The 16866-nt window shown below is 39.5% G+C and overlaps 1 protein-coding gene across 1 annotated transcript; it reads right to left on the bottom strand.

Moving 5' to 3' along the window:
- Positions 1 to 3643: 3643 nt before the first annotated feature.
- Positions 3644 to 16188, bottom strand: chrnb3a (cholinergic receptor nicotinic beta 3 subunit a). The gene is made up of 8 exons (XM_005944859.3): positions 15759 to 16188; positions 9875 to 10026; positions 8501 to 8545; positions 7065 to 7174; positions 6408 to 6921; positions 4801 to 4991; positions 4432 to 4648; positions 3644 to 4227 (listed from the first exon to the last, which is right to left on the bottom strand). The coding sequence occupies exons 1-8, from the start codon at positions 15832 to 15834 to the stop codon at positions 4093 to 4095; spliced, it is 1440 nt and encodes a 479-aa protein (XP_005944921.1). The 5' UTR covers positions 15835 to 16188; the 3' UTR covers positions 3644 to 4092.
- Positions 16189 to 16866: the final 678 nt, after the last annotated feature.

Here is a 16866-nt window from a genome sequence, read left to right as displayed (position 1 = left end):
CCCAGTGGTGATAACAGATATAAAGCTGAAAATTGAGTCTTTCTTTATGCCAGGAAATTCCCTAGCGTGCCTCTATGATCACCTTTTCAATCTTTTCTTTTTCATTCCTAGTGGAATTGTATGTCGGTGTCACAGAAAATAAACTATGCATATCCCAAGTCAGTACTAAGCAGAAAAGAAACCATGAATGTTTCTCAACGAGAGCTTTAATCGTGTATTTCTAAACCTGTCTCACAGTAAAGCAGTGCCTATTGCCTTGAAATGAAATGAAAATACCTGACACATAAAGGTAGGTAAAGCTGAATTTTACTTGTACGGTGTCTGGCTTAGCAATGAATGTTCATTCAGATGGAACGAACTGAGTCGGGATCCCTATGAATATAAAATACTGCATGACAACTTTAGTGAGTCCAAGTGACCTGTGTCCACGAATGTATGTCCGACATTTGTAATTTATCCAACACAGCGGACAAAAGTGAGACTTGTTTATCATTCTCTCATTTCCCTGTTTGGGAATTTTCACCCTAGCTTATTGATTTGTGTCTGATTGCTTTCACCTGTGTAAAATCTGCGCTATAGAGTCTTGCCTGTCCTCTTGTCGACTGTCAGATCATTAGTTTGTTAAACACTGCCTGGTAAACATTAACGAGTTAATTCTGCCACTAAGATGAATCTGTTCCTTGCTTTCTGCTACATGATCAAAGTTACCTTTGGCTGTTTCCTTTGTTACAAGGGGTCATCACCATGGGTAGCTTTGCATATTTGATTTGGCTTTTTTTTTATGCCAGATGCCCTTACTAATGCAACCCTCAAGGGATTTGTGTCTCCTCCTGGGATCAAATGAGAGATTTTTGACTTTTATTTAATCAACTAAACTTTTTGTCATATGTGTTTTTCACCATTTGTATAAACAACTTATCAAAATACTCACATTCAGCTGGGTTTTTCTGTCTTATTCAACTTGTGTCTTTTGGTATTAGTATAGTCAGTTTCCTTAATATAAGCTATACTGACAAAGACAGAGACACAGAGCTCTCCCTAAACACAGACGTTTAGAACTTTCTGTTTGTGACAGGCAGCCAATCACAAGATAGTTGACTGAGAGTGAGGTTTTCCTAAAAGGAAAGCTCAAAACACTTTCTTTCAGACAAAGGATGAACTCAGACTTCAGCTGTTGCCAATAAAAAAAGTTAAAAAGGATCATGCAGGGAACTACAAATCATTCAATGTGCTATTCAATAAAGACAATAATCATAATAATATGGAGTTAGAATAAAGCATATTGAGTACCCTTTACGTGCCTTCTTTTCTGTGGCGATCGTGGCTCAAGAGTTGGCAGTTCATCTTGTAATCGGAAGGTTGCCAGTTCGAGCCCCAGATTGGACAGTCTCGGTCGTTGTGCCCTTGGGCAAGACACTTTACCCTATCGCCTACTGGTGAGGGGCTGATGGCGCGATACGGCAGCCTCACTTCTGTTAGCCTGCCCGAGGGCAGCTGTGGCTACAACTGTAGCTTGCCTCTACCAGTGTGTGAGAGTGAATGAATAGTGGAATTGTACAGCGCTTTGAGGTTCTCAAAAAGCGCTATATAAATGCAATCCATTATTCTTTTCAGTTAACTTTTGTTCACATGATTTGTCTAAATTATAACAACAAAAAATGATGTTTCAATCATCCATCCTTTACTATTTATTGATGCTGCTTTTTTTTGTTTTTTATATTTTCTATATTCTTCAAGGTTTTGGTATTTGCAGTATAGATGTAGACAGTATGCCCAGAGAAGGGGGCATGATGTGCCAAGCCATCCATGTTAATGCCACAGCAGTAAACTGTAAAATAGGTGTGATGATTTGTGGTATGTGCGGTAGCGTATTGATATAAATATTTGGTGTTGCTAATAGCAACTTCAAGTCAATACACTGAACTTCCATTCAGTTTCAGATTCATAGAAACTGACTCAAAATGTGCATAACACAGGCAGTGTCATGGACAGAGCAAGCCAGGGATTAATTGCTCAAGTCCCACACCATTGGTTTGTTTTTGTTTTTTTGCATGATTTCTTTGTTGATAATAATCCTTTATTACCACAAGATTGGCCACGTTTCTCATTGGCTTTAAGATTGGCTGTCCCTTGCAAATAGAAAATTTAAACAAGTGTTTGGAGATGCAATGCTAACAGCCAGAACTATATGCTTAAAATGACCATGTTAAGGTCATCTGCTTTTGGTGATATCATGCAGATCCAGAAGTACAGAAAATAAGGAAAGACAAAGGTATATTTTAAAGTGCTTTGGTGGGTTTCAGTTTTTTAAACACAAATAACTGACGCCACCTCTCATACAGTTTAGTTGTCTTGAATTATTAATTTCCCAGCAGCTCTAAAGAAAGCAAGTACATGAAATATGTTTTTGGCTGGAAAGAAGAGCTCCATTCAAAATATTTTGGGTGTCTCGCATACGGTCAAAGATTTTTCTCCATTGAAAGAGCTGAAAGCTTGTTTATTTGTATGCAATCCTGAGGGGCTTGCACCCTCCTCTGTCACAGTCTATCTGTGTCACACACACACACACACACCTGTCTTCCTGAGTCAGATCTGTAGCTGTGAATAATGGAAGAGTGGGCTGAGGTCAGACTGTTCAAGTGCAGGGGAAAGAGGGGAGACTCTTGCTTAAGCATCCCAGTCATATTTAATAAGTCAGAGAACAAACTCATCTTCCAAAAACTAGGCCAAATCATGCAATAATACGATATTGCCTTAGACTGCCACTTGTAACATCTGGGTGACTAAAAATGTAAGAAAGTTACCACCATTATAAAGTTACAGTTCGTGGTTCAAATACACACCTAGTCAGCTGGGAGAACAAGTTCTGGGGAGATTTAAGGTCACTGTCTCCTCGTGTAATTACTAATGATGACGATGGTGATGATAATATGCCCTTGTGCAGAGCTCATCTGATGAGGACTGACACAGCACCTCACCATTTTTTTCTTGGGGGGTCTCTAGGGTTGATGCTAAATCATGGCATCAACCCATCCATCCATCCAGCTATCCTTTTCCTCCTGCTTATCTAGGGTTTGGTTGAGGTGGCAACACCCTAAGCAGCTATCAGACATCCCTCTATATTATATCAAGTGATTTTATTTTACTAACTTATTATAGTCTATGTACAGTGTCTTAAATTGTAAATTGTATCTGTTGCATTATTATGTAGGCAAATTGGAAAGCAAAAAATGAACCCTTTTAGAAACTGTTTCTCAGCCATTGTTGCTCAACGCTAATTCCACCACATTGTTGAACAAAGACTACTGCTGTTCTGCAGAGACCGTCATGTGTGCCTTTGTGACAAAAAATGGATGTCTGCTGCCACTTAGTGTATATACTGTGTCATTACAACCAATAACACATTCTAGTGCACACTGAAGCTGTTGGGTGCAGTTTACAGTGCTAGATTACCATCTAGCGGACACTATGGGTACCAGACATCTATTTTTATTATTATTATTATCATTACTACTACTAATCATTTTACCATATATATTATATATATATATATATATACATATATTATATATATATATAAATTTAACACTTTATTCTACCTGTTCAGCATGTGTGGGTGTCGCAAAAAAGGACGTAGAAATAGTGGTATTCAATTTTTTCTTTATTCTGATCATCATTACAGAACATACAATAATCAACAAAGTGCATGTGACACATAAAACAGCTCAATATTCATGGAGTGACATTGTGCATTTTGTTGCATGTATAATTACTTTTACATTTATACAAACAAAGATGTTCAAATCATACACGCTACCTTAACCTGTTTATTGCTTATACTCCTCTGCACCCCTCTACATGCATTTCACAGAAAAGGACAAGTTGCATCTAGAGCATTACAGTCTCCAGTAGTTATTACAGGCTGCAAACCATGTTGTAGAGAGGTAAAAGTTTGTTGCCCAGGCTTGTCTCTACAATAGAAAGATACAATATGAATGTTTCATTGAGCTTTATCAATAAATCATAGTTAAAGACAGACTGGAAACCAAGAACGAACTGTTGGAGAGTATTCATGAGTTTGAGTGTGCGCCTTCATGAAGGTGTGCTGAGGTACATCTGCAAAGCAGGGGTGAAGATAAGGATAGTTCCCAGGATTGACACCGTTAGGAAGGCCCACAGGAAAATTCTGTCCAGCACTTGAGCCACAAATTTCCAGTCTTGTACAACCTGATGAAACAAAGAGAGACACAGAAACACAAAAGTACACAGGTGTGAGTCTGTGTTGGCGCCAAACATTTTTTTCACAGTAAAACATCCCTCATTAGGGACATGTAAATGACTCTGTGCCACTTCTGTAACAGTAAACAGATGATGTAACACGCATCCAACCCAATTCGTCCCACATCTAGTCTCCCGTTTGGCCACGCCCACCTCTCTTATAAAGTGCTCCTTTTTGATATGACGGCTGATGTAGCGAACGGAATTTGTGGCTTTCTCCAGCATTGCCAACCAAGCTTGGTTTTCATCCTCCTTCCCTCCATGGGGGCCTCTCTGCTGACCGCCACAGTGCCCAGGAACGCCCCTCCTACCCGCACCTCGACGGGGCTTCAGCTCTGGGCTTCGCATCTCAATGTCTGGGAAGTGGTATCTGCAGATAATGACACTAAATCTGTTATTTTATTTCTTTTATTTTGCATGTGTAGCTGCTAACTGAAACTGTTAGGCTTCGAAAGTTAGTTGGAAATTTTATAACTAACTCTCTTAACTAATATTTGTTTAACTAAAGCTGATCTTTGTTACCTGTCTGTGTGTCCCCTCATGCAAAGGAGTCTGGGCAGTCTCTGAAGAAAGAGGCTCTTTACCCAGGGTGCCATGGGGTGATAGGTGGCAGAGGAGCGATGGTGGACGTTAATCACAAAGACAGTGACAATAATGGAGAATGTGACAAAGATCATGATGAAGAGCAGGTACTCTCCAATTAGTGGGATCACCTGTAAATGTAAAGATGAGACAGGTATTCAGCTGTGTACAAACATCAGTAATACTTCCATCCATCCAGCTATCTTTTTTCTTCCACTTATCTGGGGCTCTGTCAAGGTGGCAACAGCCTAAGCAGATACCAGACCTCCCTCTCCCTAACCACCTCCTCCAGCTACCTCCTCCAGCTTATCCAGGGGAGCACCAAAGTATATCCTGGGTGTACCCCGGGTCCGTCCCCAGTAGGACATGCCCAGCTGTAAATGTCATTCTTTCGATCACTAACCAAAGCTCGTGACCATAGGTGAGGGAGAGGACGCAGGTCGACCAGTAAATCAAGAGCGCCCCTAAACTATCTTTTCACCACTTTGGACTGGTGCAGCATCCATATAACTGCAGCAGTGGCCCCAATCTGTCCGTCACTTCCCCATTACAATTACTCTTGAACAAGACTGTAGGATAGTTCCTCCACTCACTAATCAGCAAAATTTGGAATATTAGCCAAATTTAAAGAAAAATTAATGTCATGTAGTAGTGGTTTAAGAGACCTGAGTTTGTTTCATTGGCTTTTTAGGATGCACTGTATATAACATAAATAAATTCTTTTGATTCCTTGTGGTAGAATTTACTTTTTCTCATGTATCTGCAGAAGATTACAAGTCTTTTGTGCATTATGTTTGAAAAGACCTCTGCTCAGGCTCGTGGCTACTAAATGATTGGAATTACGTGACATCATATAACTCAGTGTACCTCCTAGACTCCAAGATGTATAAGTCGTTTCACCTTAGCAACTCTATCAGGAGATTCAAGGAGCTGTTAATGAAGCAGAGACTGCACCCACCCACATGTTTCAGAGAAGAGCTTTAGTTTAACACTGTAAGATGCCAGTGTAGATGTTTAAAATACAATTTTGCATTTCTGATGTGTTTCAAAGCTTGTTAAATATAGATTTTATTCATTTGCAAAAAAATACTAATTAGTCTAATACATTTAAAAAGCATGGTACACATTTTAAGAACTTTTATAGCATTTCTACTTACTTCTTGTTTAAACTATCCTCTGTAATAACATATTAACCCTGAATAAAACATTCAGGCAACATTATAATAGTCTATGAAATATGCCTCGTAGTGGGCTACAGACTGAAAAGTCATTGATTCTGTCATTGCCTTTGAAAGTAGTTTTTTCTGAAGGCTTTTTCGTTTTTCTCTGCTGCTTGGTTAATAGAGCTGACATGCAGTTCAAGCAGCAGGTAATTGAGACGGTTGGGGTTGTGCTCCATTTTAATTAGAGCATGCTGTAATTAAGATTGTAGTTAGGATAACTGAACACAGAAGAAAGAAAAGTGGATTAAAAAATAAATAAATAATAATCATAATATAGCCCAGTAAAAACTTGACTATGGAGAAACACTAACATAGATTGCCCACCTTTGAGGATGAAGGGATAATTTCTTCTATGACCAGCAGGAACACAGTGAGCGATACCAGCACCGATGTTGAAAGTGAAAGTTTCTCTCCTTCGTCTGATGGCAAATAGAATACCAGCACAGTAAGGAAGGACAGGCCAAGGCAGGGGATGATGAGGAAGAGGGTGTAGAACAAGGGCAACCTTTTAAGGATGAAGGAGTATGTGACAAATGGATACCAGTAAACCCCATCCCTCCTACTTCCCTTTACTCCTGTTGCATTGAGGATCTCCCATTCGCCATTATCAAAGAAGTCTTTACGATCCACGTAGTGGTCCACCAGGACAAGATCCACCATATTTCCATCATAAGTCCAGGAACCGAACTTCATGGAGCAGTTCTGTCGGTCAAAGGGGAAGAAGGTGACATCCATGGTGCAGGATGACTTATAGCTGGCGGGCGGAGTCCATGTTATGGTGCCATCCCAGCGCACAATGGCTTTAGTCATCAGTGAACCTTCAAAGCGACCATCAGCACTGGGAGAAAATGGAAAGAAATGGAAAAGAGAGAGGAAAAAAGGCTGAAGTCACAAAAGTGAGGCAAGGGAGGCAAAAAACAAAGCCACTGAGCAATGCCTCAGAATGTGGTACCAATGTGTGTAGAGTGTTGTGCAACTCACTTTTCATACAGAACAATATCAGGCAGCCATATTGTCTCAGAAGGCACTCTGATAGACATAATGCCCCCATAATCATCAGGGTTCCACTTCAGCTTCACATCAACCCACTCCTATAAAAACACGAACAATAACACAATGACCCACTGACACATTAAGTCTACAAGCTAAGTGCATGCAGTTTCTGCACACATGGTACTGTCCATGGTACCATCCATGCGCAGCACCATGGACAGCACCAGGCTGCTCGCTCAGCAGGAATGGAACGGACACTAGAATATGTTTTCCACCAGTATACTTCTCGTTATTATTAAGGAGAAGTATACTGGTGATTTTGATGAAGTTCTCCAGAGGCCTGGTAATGAACTAATCATTTTATTCAGGTGTGTTGGCCCAGGGTGAGATCTAAAACCTGCAGGACACCGGCCCTCGAGGCCTGAAGTCCGACACCCCTGTTTTAAAGGATGTATTGGGAATCATTAAAAGGTTATTACTGAAAGGCTGAAAAAAAAAAAAAAAGGCAAAAGCGGTATGTAACAGTTAAAACTACCCTCATCTATTATATATCTATGCATGTTTATTATCTTTATCTATTATACATCTTGTGTCAGCCAATTTACTATTCACCAAGGCCAGAGATGTATTGTTCCGTGAGTCCGACACAAGTTTTAGAAGATCATCTCTTGCTGTAGTGCAGTCATTCAGGATCCATCCTCCTCTTAAATGTACTTTGAACCTCTCCAAATGTAATAAAATATACAAAAGCAAAATTTAACAGTGTGTTAAAGATATCACATTTCTTGCCTCTCCTCAAATCAAATCAAATCAAATCACTTTTATTGTCACATCACATGTGCAGGTACATTGGTACAGTACATGTGAGTGAAATTCTTGTGTGCGAGCTTCACAAGCAACAGAGTTGTGCAAAATACAATAATGTAAACAAGCAAAATACAAGAATGGCTACATCTGAAACTAATAAATATATGTACAATATATAATAGTATATGCATTTCTGGATGTGTATACTAAATATTTTTCTACGTGTGTGTGTGTGTGTGTGTGTGTGTGTGTGTGTGTGTGTGTGTGTGTACACATATTTTACAAATTAAATAGAGTAAACAATAAATAAAATATATAAAAATATACAGAGTTGAAATGTGCAAAACAGTGGCATGTTTTATAGATATGTGCTCAAGTTTTATTGTCTTTTAAAAATAATAATAATAAATCGATAATTACTCAATAATAATCATTATTTTATATACACACAATGGTACATTTATACCTTTATTTAATCATGTAGTCTCATTCATTTATATCTTCTTGTCCATGGACACCAAAAAATCCCCTTATCAAAATGTGAATAATAACAGTAAAAATTAGCTTACTGAAAATTAAAGATCCTATAATTTGTAAGCAGTAGAGCTAGTATTCACCTGCCAGAGCCAAACATTTGTAGTCATTAGCTGGTTCTTTTCATCCTGCAAGACAAAAAAAGAATAAAATACCAAGTTCATTATTTATAAATCTACTTACTTGAAATGATAAGTGAAGCTAATGAGGAGGTGAGCAGCAAACCCAAAGCTGGAGACAAAAAGCTGAGTGGCATTAAAGAAAGGACATAAGCCTAAAAAGGTTGATGGGTTAATTGCTTCTTCAGCTTCCTACTTAATAAGTGCAGTGGAACAGCTTTTGGGGTCTCGCACATATTTTAGAGTTTCTCACTTTTGAGTACAAACAATATTAGACAAAAAAAAAAGCAATAGGTTACTCCAAATGAACACTTTCACTTGGAAAATAGTATATAATAATGACATGGTTTACTATTCCTGCAATCTTACTCCTATCTTGTGCTATACAGCAAAGACAGAATACATTCCATGTGGAGTTTGAGAGCAGAAAAAGTATAAAGTATTAAGAAAGATGAATCGATTTTGTCTACTCTCGTGAGCTTGTGAGGCATACCTGACTGCAACATTTAATTAATTTGGTAGAAATATTTGCAGTTTAGACAGAAAACCAGAAGATGGCACTCTTCTAAATGTTATCTTTTCAGGGAGAAGTACAAATGTGAAATGCTGATGTAGTAAAACTGTTGCCCTCTTTAGACTTGGGACAAGCAGCTTTGTGAGCGCATACTTGTGTGAATAATAAATGAAATCTGATTCCTCTCAGCTTGATGGCCTCATTACTTCCTCTCCCACTACATGTACAAGTCCACTTTCGACTTCACTTTTAGTCTTTCTTCTTTTCTCTTTGTTGTTACTCTCTCTTCCTTTTGAGGTCCTTTAAATCCCTCTTGACACCCTTCTCCTTGTTTATCCTCACTGAAGGCTTCATCTCTACAATAGTTTGTTTTTTACCTCCATATATAACATTTACACCTATTGTAAGCTCCATCTGTCTATTGCCTTGCTTACCTATCTTCTAGTTCTCCTACTGCTGTCTCTCCTCTTTTCTTATTTCCACACACTCCTCTCTCTTGTTCCTGTGAATAACCCGTTTCTCCTCAGACGATTATAACAGGATTGTATTAACCATATTACATATTAATCTATGTTAATTTATGCAGAGTCACAGACACAGCTGTGTATTCACCTGAATCTACTTTGCTCAAGAATTTGATCAATACCAACTGACAAAATTACCCAAATCCTTGTAATTGTGACCTAATATTATATAAAAATATTGGGTAGAGTAAGCAGTGTCAACAAGCAGAGGCAATTTACAGAGCGATTTAACTAACTTGACATTACTATACACACTGTATACCTCCTGCAGGTTTATGGATGTGCATGTTATTTCCTCACCACATCAACCAGCTGTGAGATCTTTAGTCCAAAGCGTACAGTGATGGTGTCATTGGCGTGCTGAACAGGCCGCACCCACTTCTGGTAACCTCTGAAAAGGTTCCTCAGCAGAGAATCCTCCAACTCTGCCAGTGACACAAAATCTTCCTGGACTGGAAGGAGGGGAAGAAGGTAGTAGGGATAAGGCCAGAAAGGAAAAATGCAAGACTGTTGTATGTCGTAAAAAGCAGGAGCAGCTGCCACACACTTGTAAAGGAATAGATGTGCTTCTGGAATCAATGCAGATGACTACACACATCACATAATTACTCATATTTCACACAGACTGTACCTGAACATTACATTTGACACCCCCCCCCCCCTTTCCTTTTGATGTGTGTAAGTACAATGATTAAACTCAGCTCTTTATTTACCTAAATTAAGGTCATTTACACTCAGTGATTTCACATTCTTTTGACCATTGTGGCTTTCAATGCTGCTCTTCTAACATGCTGTTTCATTACTGTGCAGCTGTGCAAACCTTTTATAAGACACCGCCACACTAGCAGCTTAGTAAGGCTCAAAATGATGGTGTTAATATGATGATATTTAACAGGTTTCATTTTTACAGTGTTCACATTTACACACTAACACGTCATAGCAAGTTTAGCACTTGGAATCATTTCCAGATATTTTATTTCCTTGATTGTCAAATTACTTTTGAGCCTCTGAAAATAGAGGCCTATGTGTAAAAATGGCTGTCATGGGCTAGCAAGTTAATTTAACACTTGTGTGAGACCCTCTGAATTAATCCACTGTGGTAGCAAAATTATATATAAAAATGTCAAAGGCCCAAACTTTGTTGACCTCATTGTACATCATAAAGTGCATTACTTAAAAGTAAAACTAGTGGAACCTCTAAACAGATGGCTACTTACCTCATATACACTCAACATTCATGTGCAAAACAGATCTGCACATAACTGTCACACTTTTCCAATTTTTACATGTTTAAGTTATGCATGAACGAGCTCTACCACATGTCTCCGGAGTCTCAAAAATAAGTGGGATAAAAAATTAAGTCAGGGCCTTAGAGTCAGGCATGAACACACAGTCAGCCTCGGACTGACAGCTGGTCATGGCCGAGCGAATGCATCTAAGCTCCCAAGGCTGACAAGATGATCATACTGACATGATCACCTCAGACAGAACAATCGCCAGGGGAAACAAAAAGAGCTCAGAGCGCTTTGTGCAGTCAGGCACAAGACATAATAGTCAGTTAAAGAGTGACGCTCATGCTGAACAGGAAACAGTGCAATGAAGGAACAGTGCATTCATTTCAACAAGCCAGGAGATGGGGTTTTTTTTTTAGGTAAACAGTTATAGAGAAGAACATGCAAGATTATGATGTGAATTTCAGTTTAGTTCATCTTTGCTAAAATATACATGTATGAGTTTGAAACCTAGACTGAGTAGAAAAAAACTACTCTTTGTGTGTAACTAAGATGCAAATGACAGCAGCATTCGTTGGACGCTCAGAGCATTATGTGGTATTTGTACTTGAGAGTCACACAAGAGCCTCCCACAGTAACTCTGTGGCTTTATCAGCTCAAAGCTTGGAGCAATTGTCTGCATAAGAGCCCGATATTTGGCACAGCCTATGGTAGTGTTGCAACAGAAGCTGATAGACAGAAAAGAGAAGTTTGAATCAACAGCCTCTAAAATGAGAGGAATGCTGCAGAGGAGTGGAGAGTGCTGATAAGAGAAAGAGTGAGACAGAGTGACCCAAAGCAATTCCCTCTAGAATATAAGAGAGACAGAAACAGGGGGAAGGGGAGAGGTTGCTACAGAAGGGTACACTAACTGGGGCAAGGGGAATGAGAACAGACAGAAAAAAAGATAGAAGTGAGAAAACAAACTCCCACTTCCACTTGCATCTTAATGCAGCGACATTGCTCTCTGCTAAGCAATGCAATCTTTTTTTCGTCCTACATTTTGGTATACAGTCGTGATATAATATTTTAGCTGGAGAGGGAGATAAGAAGGGCATCCCTATTTATATAATTATTAATAAATAATATAGGAAACTAGGTTTATTTTAGATTGCATTTAAAATGTAATCTGCAATAATTTATTCTGTTTTTGGCTTTTTGGGAGGGCCATGGTAAATAATGATCTAGTGGCCACAATAATTCGAGCCAAAATGACTTAGCAAGCAAGAACAGCCTTGTAATGAAAGATGACTAGAGACCTGATAGTTGCAATAACAAAAGTTCAGAAGTCCTCTAAAGTGAAGAGAAAACCTGCCAGAATGACAACACTTTCAACAGCTCAAGCTTTTATGGTAGAATGCCTAGACAGAAGTCACTTGAGTAAAAGAGACTTGTGAGACTGTCAACTCTTTTTATTTTATTTGGTCCTAAAAATCTTACAAACTTGGTTTCTAACCAGATACTTATTCTAGATTTCATTACATTGGCCTCTAGTAATTCTCTGCAGAATCTTGGAGTCCATTTTGACCGGGACATGTCCTTCAACATGCATATTAAACTAATATGTAGGACTGCTTTCTTGCATTTGTGCAATATCTATAAAAGAAACAGACTGAGTGGGTCTGAAAGACAAACAGAAATATTTCAGCAGAACTCCAAGCTCTAAGCTCACTCCATGCTTTATTGACTCCCTTGTTGATTCCTTATCAATCATCTCTGAGCCAGAACACAATAAAGAAAATGAGGAAAATGAAAGGCTTGTATATGACTATGCATGCTGGCACTGGTAAAAATAATAAAAGCTTGGAGTCATATCATTCAGATTAATTAGAAAATCTGGAAATGGTTTTCTACTCCCATCCCTACTCATTATCTGGTGTGTACAATCCATGCAATGAACTGTACTGTAGGAATGTGTCTCTGTGTCACGAATAGAGAAATGGGTGAAAGAATAGCAATGATTGCAGCCAAATGCAGAGAGGTCCTTGAAGAAGTTCTGAAATGGATATACCTCATGAAGTGGTGATGCTGAAACTTAAAGCATGACAGTGAAGTGAAGCATCCAGCTAGGTCAACACTTGCATGGCTTCAGAACAGGTTTCTCATCATTAACCCTACCAAGAGTCTAAACCTAACCCTATGCAATATTTGTAGAAAGACTAAAAGATGAGAGTTTACAGATGCTTCCCATTTAATATAATGGTGCCTGAGAAGAACACCTTGGAAGTATTTCAATAAATTGCCCCAGTTCAGACATGTCCTGTAGAGACTTACCTGTACAGACTCAAAGCTGCCATTGAATCTATAATGATATGAATGAACATTCTGAATGTTTGTACATATAACATATATAAATTTGCTTTTTTTTAAAAAAATATGCAAACATTTGATAGTTATTGGTCATCAATTGAGGGAAAAAACATGCAAAGGACAAAAAAATACAGTGTGGGTAAAATGTGAAGGGTGTGTGTGCATGCATGCATGCGTGTGTGTGTGTGTGTGTGTGTGTGTGTGTGTGTGTGTGTGTGGACACAAATATACCGTGTATTTTTTTCATTTTTAGATTCCTCTTGTTCTCTGATGGGTGTGCTGCCATAAGTTAAAGCACATGCTGTGTTCATACGCAGACAGATTACCTACTATTGCATCAGATCCACACTCAGTTTGTAAAGACTTGAAATGGGGCAACAACACACTCAGCTGAATCCATCTATCTCCCATCACAACAGGAAGCAGCCCATCTCGAGATTCTCATCAAAAAAAAACCAGGAGCCCCTGTAGTCAAACACCACAGGGATGGATTCCTCTACAAGGGCCAACGCCCTCCCTCAGAGAGACGCTTACTGACCCTGCACTATGTGAGTGTGTGCATATTTGACTGAGCAAAGGTAAAGAGGAAAGTATTGATCAGAACACACACACTGTGATGGTTGGAAGGATGCGGTTGCTTCTCTGTGGGGAAATTATAATGCATTAGGTCGAATGTGTGTGTGTGTGTGTGTGTGTGTGTGTGTGTGTGTGTGTGTGTGTGTGTGTGTGTGTGTGTGTGTGTGTGTGTCTGAGAGAGTAAAAGAGATTTGTTGATGATTGATAGAGACAAAGGAGTGACCCAGCATGCAAACATGCACCCTGCCTCCTCCTCAATTTGAAGCACCCCATGGGTGACAACTGGTATGATCACCTTGACGTGACTACCATCTGTTCACATAGAGCGACAGCAGGATGCACCACTGCGAGGGGTAATATGAGAGAAGGAAACTGGAGGGGAACACATTTTTTGGTCACACACCAGTGCATATGAACAACACTTTAACTTTATATTCTAACTCCACTGTCACTGTTTCTCAGCAAGTTGACAGAGGTTTTGATGTTTATTGGTTTGTCTGTGTGTCAACAGAATTATGCAAAAACAGCCAAGCTGAACCTCTTAACATTCACCAGGTCACTCGTGACATATATGGTAATCACTAGGATTTTCGGGGGGGGGGGGGGGGGGGGTTAATTCACATACTAAAGAATCATATTTATAGAAACTACAAGTTGTATCATTTAACCACTAGGGGACTAATGAAGTATTATCTTTTCATTGTTATGATAATGGAAAAGTAGGAAGCGAGCTTTGAATGCTGAGGGGTAATTTCAGCATTTCCCCTCATCCATGAAAAGTGATTTAAGTGACTCTAAATGTGGCATGGCTGTTGGTGCCAGACAGGCAGGTCTGAGTAGTTCAGAAACTGCTGATCTACTGGGAAGGTTTTCAGAGGATGGTATGAAAAAGATAAAATATCCCGTGAGCAGCAGTTCTCGGAGTAAAACTGCCAAGCTGACAGGAAAGCAACAGTAACTCAACTAACCATCCATTACAACCAAAGTATGCAAACAGCATCTTATAATATATTTTCTTGGCACACTTTGAGCATCAATTAAACACTATGTCCTTCCTAAACATTGTTGCTGACTGCATTCATATCGCCACAGTGTACCCATTTTCTGATGGTTTCTTCCAGCAGGATAATGTGCCACGTCACAAAGTTCATACATCGGATCTCATTCCACCTTTGTTATATAATGGAATGGGAGATTCACATTTTTGATGCGCAACTGACATATCTGCAGCATGTAATAGATGCTATAATGTCAGTATGAGCCAAAATCTCTGAAGAAAGCTTCCAGCACCTTGTCCGTCTAAACCATGAAGTATTAAGGCAAAAGGTCAAGGCCACTGAGATGAAGTGGATTTACACAGGCATGTGCACAAACACACAAACAGATAAACAACTTTAGATTGTTAATTTGTGTCTGCGTGTTAAAGTAATATCTGCCCACGCTCACACACACACATGACAGCAGGAAGAAGAGACAGCAGTTTGATCGTGGACTTCTGTTCTGCCATCTCTGTGTCACAGTATTTTGCTCAATATATTTCATATCAAATTCTATGAGGCATAGCCCGCTCACGGCTTTATTATGTAAGGGAATTCTTCTCTCCCATTGCTGTGAATATGTATTGTATTTATACCGTCCCTTATTGTTCTACTGTAGTGTTATAAAGCCCATTCTTAGTCACACATCCCAAGGGGGGGCGCTGTGAACTCACTCTTTAATAAATCATAAACATGCTCTTTCACCTGACCCCATCGTTTTGTCCTGCGCCCTGATTAAAAACTATAATCATATTTAAACTACATAGCATGATCGCCTCTTTTTAAAACACCTTTCTCACTGGGCAGAGCCGTGGCACGTTAGCCAATTAGTGTGAATATTGAGGATATAACGTGTTTCGATTTAACTAGACACAATTCTCCTGCTCAATCTTCTGTCAGTTTGAGCTTTTATTTTGTACAAATTAGATTTTCTGTCCTGACAGTTGTGCAGCTTCAGCAGTTTAAAGACGAGTGTTTCCAGATTCTTACCTTGCATCGTAGCTTTCCCAAGAGCCACGCAGAACCACAACACCGCAACCGCAAACTTCATCTTTCCTCCTGTCATCAACGAGACCGAGTGGATATTTCCACAGCGAAGATCAAATTATCTGACTGTTCATCCCTGCATGCATCTCAGCAGCCAAGTGGGACCTCCGGAGTGTCACCGCCGTGATGTGCAGTTTAAATAATGAAGGACGGTCGGTTGTTGGTGGCTTTGTACAACACGCACCGCCTTCACGCTGCGAAACACCACCTTGTGTCGAATATGTGTTTGTGTGTGTGTGTTTGTTTTGTTTTTTTCCTTGTCTTGGTTCTGTCGCCTGTTGGGTTTCTCTGCACATTCTTTTCGTGCGTGTCCCGTCGCAGAGATGGATCCTGCCCGAGCCGAGATGGGCTGAGGGCGGGACAGAAGAGGGCTGGCTTGTCATACTGTGGGATGTAGGGGGGAGGACAGATCTGGTCCCCAATCAGAGAAAAAAAATAAAGAAATAAAAAATAAAATACATTTCTGTGTGAGCAGTACTAGCCTCTATGATTAGGAAATTACATGCATGGTCTTATTATTAATGTTAAATATTCCAAAGTAGTGCAGCTCAGTGCAATTCGACACTCGTCAAATACGAATGATGCCAAAAAAAAAAAAAAGCATAATGAAAAAGAAGATTAAACTTGGCTGTGTTGTCTCCAGTTCAGAGTTACAGGTTGTTACATGTTTTATTCAGTGATGAGTGTGGTGGGGAGATGCTCGCTTGAATCTGTTACCCCACCACAAAGTGATGGCATGCTGCACGGACTGCACTTCATCGTCACTTACACGAATATTGCAAGTGTAAGAAAGAGCGGTGGTTTGCATATTCAACAAGTAAGGTAACTCTAAAAACGTTATATAAACCACAAAACTTGGAATAAATACCAAGTAGGTTGTTCCAGAGCTGAATTTCTAGTACATAAAATCCTGTTTGAGTTTTAACAGACAGTGTTTGCTTGCTAAGCCATGACAGGAATAGTACAACAAAGAAGGAATTTAATAATGAGAAGACTAACTTTAAAAGATACACGCTAAGATACACACCAGCTGCTGAAGCGACCCACTTTT

This window comes from Haplochromis burtoni, unplaced genomic scaffold (genome assembly GCF_018398535.1).
Source record: "Haplochromis burtoni strain Fernald_Lab_line unplaced genomic scaffold, NCSU_Asbu1 Contig_421, whole genome shotgun sequence".
NCBI lineage: Eukaryota > Metazoa > Chordata > Actinopteri > Cichliformes > Cichlidae > Haplochromis > Haplochromis burtoni.
The sequence above is the reverse complement of the archived record's forward strand: the minus strand, read 5'-3'. Positions and strand labels throughout refer to the sequence as shown.